General features: G+C 45.6%; 1 protein-coding gene across 4 annotated transcripts; it reads left to right on the top strand.

Moving 5' to 3' along the window:
- Positions 1-453: 453 nt before the first annotated feature.
- M6PR (mannose-6-phosphate receptor, cation dependent) lies at positions 454-12,804 on the top strand. 4 transcript variants are annotated; one of them, XM_045465732.1, is made up of 8 exons: positions 2,163-2,420; positions 6,054-6,179; positions 6,759-6,938; positions 7,719-7,885; positions 9,709-9,818; positions 10,103-10,233; positions 10,780-10,906; positions 11,385-12,804. In XM_045465732.1, exons 1-8 carry the CDS (start codon positions 2,194-2,196, stop codon positions 11,505-11,507), a joined length of 1,191 nt encoding a protein of 396 aa, XP_045321688.1. In that variant the 5' UTR covers positions 2,163-2,193; the 3' UTR covers positions 11,508-12,804. The 4 variants fall into 4 exon arrangements, with proteins under 4 accessions (XP_045321689.1, XP_045321688.1, XP_045321690.1 ...); XM_045465733.1 differs by lacking the exon at positions 6,054-6,179 and having other exon boundaries at positions 454-2,420; XM_045465734.1 differs by lacking the exon at positions 6,054-6,179 and having other exon boundaries at positions 2,197-2,366.
- Positions 12,805-13,016: the final 212 nt, after the last annotated feature.

The raw sequence follows: 13,016 nt of genomic DNA, 5'->3' as shown, positions 1-13,016 counted from the left end.
GAAGCAGGGAAGTAACCCAGGTTAGTTGTGAGTGGAGGGAAAGGGAAGTCTCTCCCTCCTTCTCACTCCTACAGAAGACAAGTTATTCACCCTACTCAACTGCGTTGCTGGACCTTTTGTGACTTCCAACATGCACCCTTCCCTCCCTCCAGTCCAATGTGGCCCTAGGCAATGACCAAGAGACAAGATTTCTGAATTCACCAACAAATGAACATCAGTTCCAGAATGAAAGCTTATTGTAAAAGGGATTTTTGTTTCCCCCCCCACACACCCCCCAAATCTGTAACAGTATATTGCTCAGTAAATATTTGTTGAATGAACTGATAAAAGCAATTCAATAGAAATAAATACCTAATTCTAATGGACTTGCTCAAGCAGCAATCCATACACCTAAGTATTACGCAACCATTAAAACGTTTATTTATAAAGTTAGTGATATGGAGAAGCATTTGAGGATATTAAATCTTTTTTAAAAAGGAAATGGAGAACATGTTCTCTGTATTTTCTGATTACAAATTACTTTTATTGTTAAAAAATTTTGGGGGCGCCTGCGTGGCTCAGTCGGTTAAGCGGCCGACTTCGGCTCAGGTCATGATCTCGCAGTCTGTGAGTTAGAGCCCCGCGTACAGCTCTGTGCTGACAGCTCAGAGCCTGGAGCCTGTTTCAGATTCTGTGTCTCCCTCTCTCTGACCCTCCCCTGTTCATGCTCTGTCTCTCTCTGTCTCAAAAATAAATAAACGTTAAAAAAATTTTTTTTAATTTTTTAATTTTTTTTTTTTTTGAGAACACACCTGAACCCAACCCACCTTGCCTGAACTGAATGCACCAATTAATAAACAAACAGTATCCTACACACTCAATGTACTGCTTGAGAGCGTGGACTCTGAAGACTATATGCATATCTAATTAATGCCTAAATTATGGGAACTGAATACTGACACCGTAACTTAAATAGCTGCGGGACCCAGAGTAGGTTACTTAGCTTCTAGAAGCTTTAAAATTCAAGGTTACTTGTGAAGACTAAGCGAATCAGTATCCACTTCAAGCACGGACACAGTGCCGGCACTGCAGAACTATACACGTATTAGCTTCTATTACTATTGGATTCAAAACATTGTGCTAACTCTGGCGAGGAGAATGACGAATCAAAATCCAGTCTCTATCCGCAAAGATGGGAGGGGGAGGGACACACACAAAAGCCACGTAGGAGTCACAGCGGCAGGAAAACGCGCTAAAACCGGGGATGGGCAACAAGTGTGCATTTAGAAGGAGTTATTTATTCCGAAGAGAGTCGAGCCGGGGACACCACCGGAGCAAACAGCATTTGAACCACGTTCTAGGAACGCGCAGGACCTCCCCGAGCGACGAATAAGAAGACACGAGGGAAACCACAGAGGATCTTGGCAAAGGCACAAAGACTAACATTGACCTGCTCTTTCCCCAGGACACCAGAAACGCGGGACCGGCTGGAGAACAGAACTGGTTACAGAATGCTCATCACGCAAAGGGCCACGAGACCGCAAAATGCCAAGAGATCTCTGGCGAACTGAACTGGTTGCAGTGTTCCACGCAAAACGCCACGACACCGGGATGACACGGTTAACAAAAACAGTATCGGTAACAACAGACCCCAAGGTACTAAGCTGTAGAAAGGAAATAAAGAACAAAGGTGTCGTTAAGAATGCCAGGACTACCACGACCCAGTCGCTGTCCACAGTCTTCTAGGCGCCGGGCTTGGAGACAACGCGACTCGGGGCCGGCAGACGGCGAAACAGCGCCTCCCGCAGGCGGCAAGCGAGCTGGGGAAGCGCGGAGAGGAAAAAAACCTGCGGTGAGAACTACAGCTCCCACTGAGGCCTGGCCGACAGCCCCCTCCCCATATTTCCGCTTCCGCCGCCCGCTCTTACGTACGGTCCGCTTGGGGACCTACCGGGGAGCGGGCCTGGCGCGTGACCGCGCGTGACCCCGCGTGACCGCGCGTGACTCCGCGAGCCGAGAGGCCGGGAGGCGGGATTCTGGGGCCCCATTGGTAGAAAGACGACCCGAAAAGGTGGAACCCAACTTGAAAATCTCTATGGGGATTGGAGTTGATAAGACAAGGGCGGAGCTAAATGCCCGGATCCTGGCCAATCAGAGTCTGGGATCCGCCGGGAGACCGGGAAGGGGAAAGGGGCGAAATGGTTCTGTGGTCACATGCCTCGGGGTCTAGTGGGAGGAGCAGTTGCCCAGAGGACGCCTGGTGCTTCCTGTTTCCGGTTCCCGGAGTGGTGCACAGCGAGGCGTCTTGGGGAACGCTGGCCTTTGACACGAGTTGTGGGTCGGGGGTCTGCGGCTGGCCCCTCGCTGGCCCTGTCTCCCAGCCCCAGGCAGGTATTCAGCCGGGGATTCTGCGCCTTGGCTACTCCCTTTGCCCGTGACACGTGAGTATGAGGGGCGTGGAGGAGGAGAGGAGCTGGAGAGCGCTCACACCTCGGCGTCCGTGACAGGGGCTGGGATCCCGAAGTCAGCTTTGGCCAAGGTTCTAGCCCAAAATGCAGCTAAGGAGCCCTAGGGCAGCGTGGAGGCGCAGGCGCAGGCGTGAGGGCAGGGAGTTACGAGTCCCGAAGGGAGCGAGGGAGAAAAGACCTACCCAGACCCGAGAGGTAATTGACGGGTATTGGAAAGCAGAGAAAGGAAGGACCCTAGGTATGGAGTCGTTTGAGGGGTTACTGGCTACCTGTAGAAGGGATTTTTGGCCTGCATCGAGAAGGAAGCCAAAGTGGCATCATTTGGAGAGGATACGGCCCTAAGCGGTTGGAAAGTCAGGAGACGAAGACGGAACGAGAATTTCTAGAACCCTGGAAGAAGTTTGAAGGGGATGCCTGTGTGATACGGAGAAGCTCATGGAGGGCTTATCTAGGGTTTCGCTTTGTAGGGAGCTTCCGCTCTTGGGACACAGAGCTACTTCTCTAAGGCTTTGCAGCGTTGGGCCTTTTAGCTAATTAGGTTCGCTCTTCCAGCGGTGTGGGCTGCTGGAGACAGGCGATAAGGGCTGCTACCTCGGGAGTGAGCCAGAGAGCAGAAAGTAGAAATTCCACTGAAAAGTGGAAGATGCTCGTGGCTAGTCTTGAGGGGTGGGAAAGAGTGGGACAGAGCCCCAGCGATGTGAACTGCTTCCCAATTCCTGCCTCCGTCATTGGTCATCCCATTAAAGAGAATTTTTTTTTTTTTTGCATTACCGAAATAGATCTGTCCCAGAACAGGACAATGGAAGGGGATTTTTCAAAATCTTAAAAGTCCTACTCTTTATTTCCAAAGTATCTAGACAAACCATGGCGCCTCAAGAATCTAATTGTAGCACACTCAAAGGGAACTACGCAGCCCTTGGATTTTCTACTCTTCCTAACAAATTTTTGCCCCTCTGTACTTTCCAGAAAATTGCCAGCAAGTAGCTTTGTGCCATGAATCCTCCGGGTTGTCCCACTAATTTCATACATGTTTAATACTTGTACAGCCTAGGGCAAATCATTTAACCTCTGTACGCATCAGTTTCCTCATCTGTAAAATGAGAGAAATCATACCTGCTCTTCTGGGTTGTGAAGACTGCCAAAACACAATCTAGATTAAAAACACTTAGAGCATTTGCCACTGAATCAAAAGAAGCAGTTCAAACACACAGATAAACCTTACACAGAAAAGAGAATAATGTAAGTTTGGCATCCTAACTTCTTAAACCAATAAGCAAATGAAAGAGAGTTCAACTCCACTATTGCAGACCTCAGGGTGTTTCACCCTTCATCCTATTCTTTGTTCGAATTTGGGGAAAGAAATCATTAACTGTTAACAAATAAGGAACTGATTCTGAGGCCAAAGGACACCGCCTTCTGTGTGAGCATCCCTCCAGAAAACTGGTCCTGGGGAAAAAAAAAAAAAAAAAAATCTCGAAAGTCCAGAATGTTGAAATTTTAAGTTAGATCCTGAGACCATATAAGGAAAATGGCATGTTCAATCAGTCCCATGAAAAGAGCCTCTTATTAATAGTTGTTTTTTTTTTTTTAAGAACTCAGCTGGTCACGTAGTGTGCTGAGCAATGAATTTAGGGAAGGCAGGAGTCTGAGGTTTGAGTTCTTTATTCCAACCTCTGAACTGTGTGAGGAGTCACTTCCCCCTGCTTTGTCAGAAAGAAAGCAGAGCTTTGGCTGCCGACTCAGATCCCCAGAAAACTAATGTGAAAGGAGGTAACATGAACATGTGGTCCAGTGTAGACCATGAGCTCTGGAGTCAGACTTTTCTGGTCCATCCACTAGCTGTGCCTCAGCTTTTTCATCTGTAAAATAAAGACAACAGTTGTATTCACTGCGTAGAGTTTTTGTAAGGATTAATTAGTTAATGCATGATCAGTGCCTTTAACAGTAGAAGGCAAGCACTCTATTAAGTTTCCTATTGGTGCTTTAAATGTGTATGCGGCCTCAGACTTTATGGCTGGTGATAATTATCCTATGGAAACATTAATATTATTACAGTGAATTGATGTTGGAAATAGTACAGAGTCAGAGAGACAAGACAACTTCCCCAGCATTTGTTGCCCTAGTGGAACGTGGAGAACAGAAGGCCAGATGTAAGTTGGTTTAGGGGAGTGGAGAAAATTCAGGGCTCAGAGCTTCCATTTTCCTGTTTTTAAACTTCTTAGTACCCATTAAATCCTGCCTAGCGTATTAACCAAAGTTCAGACTTGTGGTATGGAAGCATGCTGTTATACGTGAGGAAAGTTTGGAAGAATTCAATCTTTGTACCATAACAGTGAGAGTTACGAAATTAACAAGTAGCAGTGGCCTGAACGATCATCAGCTAAGAATGGATACCAGAGTGAAGTCTTCTGCAAGGGTAAATCAGAATGTCCTTGGGTGTGGGGATGGATTAGAGAAAAGGCGTCTGGGAAACGGAGCCATGTGTTTCCATTCCTAGAACAGTACAAGGAACAGGTGAATTGGAAGGTGACTTAGTGATTCCCAAGAATTGCCAGCAATTTGGAGGATACAAAGACATCTGTCCTGGACATTTAGAAACTCTTGGGATTTGTGACATGTAGAGCCTGAGGTGGGTTTTGGAAGACTTCTTCAAACCACTCTCTCTCTGACCTCGTGAATTTTCTTCTTCCTATAGTTTGAGTGACCAAATATTTTTTCAGACCTGAGACATCAAAGTAGATAAATGTCAAGGTTTAGGTGCTGTGGCTGTGTTTATCTCCATTCATCATTCTTAGGGCGAATATGAACAAAGACTGGTGGGTGCTCCTGACTACTGATAGGAGAAGTTAGGGCCCAAAGTGTTCGAGTCTCTTTCTTTGTTTTACATCTTTCTCAATAACTTTCCACTGGACTTTATCAAGTGTTAAGTGAAAATTTGAGTGTTCTCTTAGGGTGGGTCACAGGTTGAAGCAGGTTTGTTATTTGTTTTTGTTTTTGTTTTTTTAATTTTTGTTTATTTTGAGAGAGCAAAAATCCCAAGCGGGCTCCGTATTCAATGCAGAGCCCGACGCGGGGGTTCCATCTCATGACCGCGAGATCATGACCTGAGCCGATAGCAAGAGTTGAGCCCAGCTGAGCCACCCAGATGCCCCTGAAGCAGCTTTTATGAACTGTATTAAAGTATTAAACTTTAAATATGAGATACCGCAATCTAACTTCTCACAAAAGCGTAAAGAAGCAAGGATGTCTCCACCCAAGTTGTCATAATTAAGTAATTCCTTTTTGTTCTTTCCTTTCCAACTCTTCGCACCCCCAGAGTTTGTTGTGAAGGACTCACCTGTGAATGACACAGAAAGCTACATGTCTGTATGAGTTTCCTATTACAGGTGCTCTTGGCACAAAGATACTAAGATGTACTATTTGTTGCACGTGCCAGAGAATCTTGGACATTCTGAAGAATCCCACTACCATTCCTTGGTGTCAGCTAGGTATTTCCTAGGCCATTGGTTGGTCCTTCTGACAGTGTCTAGGATGGGAAATACGCCTTTCTCCGTAGAGCTGAGGAGTTGGTAAATCGCCTCGGAAATTGAGACATTCCTGTTGTAGGGCACACCTATGCCGAAATCATCAGCAACGATCCGTAGACACTGACTCTTCACCAAGGCCAGTGCCGTCCTCTTTGCTGAACACACAGTGTGCCCCTTTCCTGAAGGCACCCAGGCAGGACAGGAGGTGAGCAACAGTGTCAGGCAAGAGAGTCCGCTAGGAAAAGACTTGCAAAATAAGTTTTATTTATTTATTTTTTTAATTTTTTTAACGTTTTTATTTATTTTTGAGACAGAGACAAAGCCTGAATGGGGGAGGGTCAGAGAGAGGGAGACACAGAATCTGAAACAGGCTCCAGGCTCTGAGCTGTCAGCACAGAGCCCGACGCGGGGCTCGAACTCACGGACCGCGAGGTCGTGACCTGAGCCGAAGTTGGCCGCTTAACCGACTGAGCCACCCAGGCGCCCCACAAAATAAGTTTTAAAAAGAAAAAAAACCTAGAGATTAAGAATCCAATTCTGAACATTAAAGGACGGGAAAAAACAATGGATGAGAGCCAAAAGCTTGAAACAGACACAAGAAAATGAACCCCAACTTCCTGATAAGGAGGAAGACTGACTAGCGTAAAATAAGTGACGGACGGGAGATAAAACGGTAAAAACAAAAACACATTCACTTACTGCACGTTGCTGTGTTTTATCCCTCTCTCCCTTCTTTCCTGATCCTACCCCGCTTCCTCAACACACACACACCGTCTCCCAAAAGGATGTTCCCCTTCTGCAGCTGCTGGAGGACTGGACTGCTCCTGCCACTGCTCCTGGCTGTGGCAGTAAGAGAATCCTGGCAGACAGAAGAAAAAACCTGCGACCTGGTGGGAGACAAGGGTAGAGAGTCAGAGACAGAGTTGGCTCTACTGAAGAGGCTGCAACCACTGTATAACAAAAGGTAAAGAGTCTTTTCCTCCACTTACTGACGTTATTCTCCTATTACTACTCTGTACGGAGGGAATACGCGTATAAGAACCTCCTCTGGGAGACGGTTCTAACTTGAACTTCAGTAGTATTGGTCTTATTTGGCCGTGGTAGCTTGCCTTTTTTTGTTTGTTTGTTTGTTTTTATGATATAGAGCACATTCTCAGCCCAGTTTTTACTAGCAATGTGCAGTTCTCTTATGCAGAAGGGTAGCTATTTCCGAGACTGGATCCAAGAGACCAACTTGTAGGAATTAAAAAGCATTATTTGATACCTCCATTTAGTGGGACTTTAGAAGAATCAGATGAACATTGAGGCCTACACACATCATCTTAACTGTTAGGAATCTTCAGGTATATAAATCTGGAAATGATCTTCAAGGGACAAGGGCTACTTCCTGTGAACACAGATCCTTATTCGCGGGGAAATAGCAACTAACACTTTAGCGTAATCTAGAACAGGTGTTCTAGAATATCTAGGCGTCTTGAGTGGTGTGTCTTAATCAGTCATCATCAACAATTAGGATTGTCTCATGGTTCAGTAAATATGATTCACTCTTACGTGGATATCTCATGATTCATGGATATCGCATGATGCGACGAATGTTAGTCACTATTACATTTAGTTGTGACGTCAAATAAATAAATGGATCACACTTTCGGGGGACGGGTGTTAAAGGAAGAGAGGCCGCTTGTCCTAAGGCTGATAGCCAGTAACTCTCCTCTTCCTTCTTTCTCCACGCTTCTCCTTGCAGCTTTGAGAGCACTGTGGGCCAGGGCCCAGATACATATATCTACATGTTCAGGGTGTGCCGAGAAGCTGGCAACCGTACCTCTGGGGCAGGCCTGGTGCAGATCAACAAAAGTAACGGCAAGGAGACAGTGGTAGGGAGACTCAACGAGACCCACATCTTCAATGGAAGTAAGAGTCTCCCTGTTGATTGATTGATCCCAAGTCAATCCCTCTGACAGTCCTGTATACGTCAGCCTTTCTCAGTGTCTTTGGAGCATCCTGTGGCATGTGGGCTTCAGCTCACCTGAGACTGTAAACCACAGGATACCTAGTTCCCCAGCTCCTCTGGAGCCGTGGCTCAGGACGTCTGTGTGCTTGTTTTAAAGTTAATGAAAAGCTTCGGCAAAAAGAAGAATCTAGCTGGGATTCTGTAGCTTAATGCGTTTTTCGTGCTAGTCACGAAAATACCAACCGTGACCATTTCGCATTGAAATAGTCCAACTCTGCCAGTTAAATTTTAGGAGATTAAGTTAAGCTTTTTTGCAAACCAGTCTACAAAAACTTCCCCACCAACTTGTGGTGTGGTGGTTATGTTTCTCAAAAGTCCTAAAATCATTATTGCCAAAAGGACTCTTTGAGCACCTGTGGTCTGATTCCCTCCTTTAAGTGGATGACTGTATTTTCCAGTGCAGGCATTTGCTCCTGTCAGTAATATAATAAAACGACATCGAGAGTTTAGGGCTCGGGGTTGGAAGACTGGGTTTTTGACCCAGCTTATGTTTACTTGTCCTGTGACTTGGAAGAATCATTTCATCTTACTGTGTTTTTTGTATGCCAAATCGGAAGCGGAATCTTTTGCCTTGTTCACCCGGTAAACCAAAGGATATTTTGCAAAAGAAATTGGAATGTGGTAAACATTAAAGAAGAAATGGCAGCGTGTCCAGGTGGCTCCGTCAGTTCAGTGTCCGACTCTTGATTTCGGCTCAGGTCATGATCTCACAGTTCATGAATTCGAGCCCGGCATAGAGGTCTGCTCTAACAGTGCCAACCCTGCTTGGGATTCTCTCTGTCTGCCCCTCCGTGCCTTGCGCTCTCTTTCTCTCTCAAAATAAATAAATAAGCTTTAAAAAATAAAAACGGGGGGACCTGGGTGGCTCAGCAGGTTAATCATCCGACTTCAGCTCAGGTCATGATCTCACGGTCTGTGGGTGTGAGCCCCGCGTCGGGCTCTGGGTTGGTAACTCAGAGCCTGGAGCCTGCTTTAGTGTCTGTGTCTCCCTTTCTCTCTGTCCCTCCCCTGCTTGTGGGCGTGCACGCTCTCTCAAAAATGAGTAAACATTGAAAAATAAAAATAAAAAATAAAGAATAAATGGCTCCCAACCTTAAAAATCATCCACTTTGAGGGGTGCCTGGGTGACTCAGTCGGTTAAGTGTCCAACTTCTGCTCAGGTCATGGTCTCACCATTTAGGAATTGCGACCCCCACATCGGGCTCTGTGCTGACAGCTCAGAGCCTGGAGCCTGCTTCGGAGTCTGTGTCTCCCTCTCTGCCCTTCCCCTGCTCACGCTCTCTCTCAAAAATAAATAAACATTAAAATTTTTTTCAATCATCCGCTTTGAATTTATATGTGGCTAATTTTAAATCGTAGGCATTCCCCTGCCAGCTACTAATTTTATGGAACCTCTTTCGATGTTAGCAGGTGTTCCGAAAATGTGAATCATTGTCACAGTGTGGGTCATAATTGTTTTTTCACTATCAATTTGCCTGCCTTTTATTGTGGAAAATTAAGATTATCATATGAATATCTGGATCTCAGTTGTCTTAAGGGAACACAAAGCTGTTACAAAGAAGCCAGTTTTAGCTTGGTATTTGGTATACAGAGCCCATACTGATTAGGATTATTTGAATTAAAACCAGTTTCATTGAACTTCTCAGTTCCTTTCTACCATAGTACCTAGGCCTGCCTCTGCTTTCCCCCCACCCCAAAGCTCCATTTTCCTTGTCTCTCTCAGGTAACTGGATCATGCTGACCTATAAAGGGGGTGATGAATACGACAGGCACTGCGGCATGGAGCAGCGTCGTGCAGTGGTGATGATCTCCTGCAATCGACACACCCTAGCGGTGAGGCGTCCTGGGGCACACGGGCCTAGAGAGCACATGCAAGGACTGACCCGAGGTGGGAGAGTCTCCAGAGGGGACCAGATAACACTGGGATGGATCAGAAGTCTGGTGTCGCCCTGCATCACAGACACCTTGTCTTCCATCCTATGTGGAAAATAGGTTATTGAACCAAGAGAAAGCAACTGGTTTTTTTTTTTGGCTTGTGGGTTTTTTTCTTTTTTTAATAAGAGCCCAGAGGAAACCGTTCACCACATAACTGTTGCGTTCTGGCCTTTCGTCATCAGGACAATTTTAACCCTGTGTCTGAGGAGCGAGGCAAAGTCCAAGATTGTTTCTACCTCTTCGAGATGGACAGCAGCCTGGCCTGTGCCCCGGAGATCTCCCGCCTCAGTGTGGGTTCTATCTTACTAGTCACGTGAGTGCTTTTTCCTCTATCAGTCCAATCAGTCCTTTTTTTTCTCCTCTCAACTCAATTCCTTGGTGGTATTTAGATACAAATTGTGTTTGGGGGGGGGTGGGGGGGGGTGGGCGGGGAGCTTCGCATGAAAATCCTCTTTAAACTCTGACTATGCAAGTTTTTTTCAAAACGAGATGTAATGTTTCACACCTAATAAGTATTTGCATTTGGAGGTGCTTTTTATCCCCCTACAGGAGGACCGGACTCTTCTTAAATCTATCCCATTAGACTATTAGAACTTTGGGAGAAATGGAACTGTAGATCTGTAACTATTCTTGGCTTTAGGTGAGAGTCATACACTAGGGTCTTGTTTTTTCTGAGCCTTTTGCTTTTAGACAATGTTAATTGGCTTTTTAAAGAAGCTAACCCTCCCCCCCCCCCTTTTTTTCCCCATTTTTACAGAATACAGCCTAGGAAACAGCTAGTGAATACAAAGATCATCTTTATTATTGAAGTTTTACTCTTCCTTGGTCTTTAAGCAGAGAGGTCTTTATTCCTCAACAGGTTTGCATCACTGGTCGCAGTCTACGTCATCGGGGGGTTCCTATACCAGCGACTGGTGGTGGGAGCCAAGGGAATGGAGCAGTTTCCTCACCTAGCCTTCTGGCAAGATCTTGGCAACCTGGTAGCAGTAAGTAACAGGACTGCTGGCTGAGTCTGTAGCCTGCATACAAGATTGAGTCACCAACCATCTCGGTTTACCCAGACTGAGGGATCTCTCGAGACACAGGACTTTGGGTGCTAAAACTACAAAAGCCCCAGCAAACCCAGTACAAGGTACCTGCTGGCCCTAGCACAAAGCAGTAAGTAGCATAGCATCTTAGTGCCTGGCCTTTGCCAAAGACGTGGCTGGGAGAACACCGTTGCTTAGATTTAGGAATCTGAGAAAGCTTTGCAGGGGCCTAGATGGCGAGATGAGACGTGATTAGAATTTTTCTCCGGTTAGCCCCAAATTCAATTCAGGCTGATGCCTAGAGCATCTAGGTTTTCTCATCATCCCTGAAGAAACCTAGTTCTTGCCACATCCTTAGCCCATGGGTACGTTTTGCCTCACCCTATAGTTGGTTATTCCAAATTATCATTTCCTTCCTTTGCTTCTCTCTCTACAGGATGGTTGTGACTTTGTGTGCCGTTCTAAACCCCGAAATGTGCCTGCTGCGTATCGTGGTGTGGGGGATGATCAGCTGGGGGAAGAGTCAGAAGAAAGGGATGATCATTTATTACCAATGTGATTGCACTTTAAATGCCCAGCTGCTTCTTCAGTCCCCCAAACCAAAGCATACTCAGCCAGATTTCTTAAGCAGCGTCCACTCCAGGCTCTCATCCCACCCTTAATATTGCTCTTGCTTTCCAGTTTGCTTTTGATTTGCATTCTCTTCTCACTAGCAGAAATGCCTTTCCTTTTTCCCCGATTCTGTTTTTCCTCTAGAGAGGTACAGTTACAGGACAGAGATAAAATGATAGGGCCTGTGCAAAAGAGGCTATTACACTATCTCTTGGTGTCAGAAGGTACAAATAGGATAGTTCTAGTGAGCAAAAAAGCGTAGCAGGCTCCCTGACCTTTTTAAACACATTTTCACAAGTTTTTGAGACACTGGATTTGTTTAATTAAAAAAAAAAAAAAAAAAAAGGCAAGAAACATTATTTATACAAGGTTTGATTGCTTTCATGCCGTTACTCTGCACCCTACAGTGGTCTCCATGAGAATCTGGATGTGATCTCTTGCTGCTTGGAACTACTCTACAGTGATCATTTGGTTGCAATCCAAGTATTGCCATTTGGTCTGAGCCCGGAGATGTTGCAGACTTCTCCCACCTCTGGGATTAGGATGGGGAAGATGATTCATTTCCCACTTAGAGGATTATAAAATACTATCCCATCAGTTGTTGGCATTGGAGTGACCTTATAGCTGGAACTGGGCCCTGGATTGTGGGTTCATGGTCATTAGTCCCCATGTGGCTGGAAGTCTAGTCTGCTGAAAAGGGAAAGTGAATCAGACCCCGTGTGCTACAGGGGTTCCAGAAAAGGAAGTCTGTTTACCTGTAGCGGGACGTCCTCAATGGCTTTCTTCTCCCACTTGCAGTAAAAGCTGGTAGAGCTTTTCTTCTAAGATGTTTCCCTCTACTGGTATTTCTAAGTATGTTGCACTTTCTTCGCAGGCATGTCGACCTTCCCCCACCCAACCCTACCCCCCAAAATCTTCTGGAAAGGGAATGAAAGCAGAGGTGGGACATCTAGGGCTCTGCCATCCTGTGCTCTGGGTGTGGAATGCTGCCACGCTTGTCCCTTCTGGCTCAGGGAAGGACCTTCTTGCCCACAGCAGTTCTGTGGGGGGAGGTTTGGAATCCTCTGATGCTTCCACTTTCTTGTTTAGGCCATGTGCCCACAAGCCTGGCCCGATCTTTCTGTGATAGTGAACTTGGGCCAGTGAAGACTAACATGGCTCCACTGGACACAAGAGGACGGAGTCAACAGGCAGGGGCCTTTTATAGCCTTTAGGGAAGAAAATGAAATTATTTCATCTTTGGACTTTTGAATACTTTTGGAATGATTTTTTTTCTTCTTTCTAAAACAGGGAAAATAATGTTATAAAAACATCTTTTTTGTTATTTGTTTGCATCCCTCCCCCACACATGGTGTTTTAAAAATGCAAAAAAAAAAAAAAAAAGGAAACTACATTCTTTTGTACAAAAACACTTAAAAGATTAAAAAAACAAACAAACAACTTGCCCTAGTCTTTT

This window comes from Leopardus geoffroyi, chromosome B4 (assembly GCF_018350155.1).
Source record: "Leopardus geoffroyi isolate Oge1 chromosome B4, O.geoffroyi_Oge1_pat1.0, whole genome shotgun sequence".
In the NCBI taxonomy this organism is placed as follows: domain Eukaryota; kingdom Metazoa; phylum Chordata; class Mammalia; order Carnivora; family Felidae; genus Leopardus; species Leopardus geoffroyi.
The sequence above is the reverse complement of the archived record's forward strand: the minus strand, read 5'-3'. Positions and strand labels throughout refer to the sequence as shown.

Coding starts and splice junctions, on each gene's coding strand:
- M6PR (XM_045465732.1), top strand. CDS start 2,194: ATGCCTCGGGGTCTAGTGGGAGGAGCAGTTGCCCAGAGGACGCCTGGT. Junction 7,886..9,708: donor GACCCACATCTTCAATGGAA/GTAAGAGTCTCC, acceptor TGTCTCTCTCAG/GTAACTGGATCATGCTGACC. Junction 9,819..10,102: donor GCAATCGACACACCCTAGCG/GTGAGGCGTCCT, acceptor TTTCGTCATCAG/GACAATTTTAACCCTGTGTC.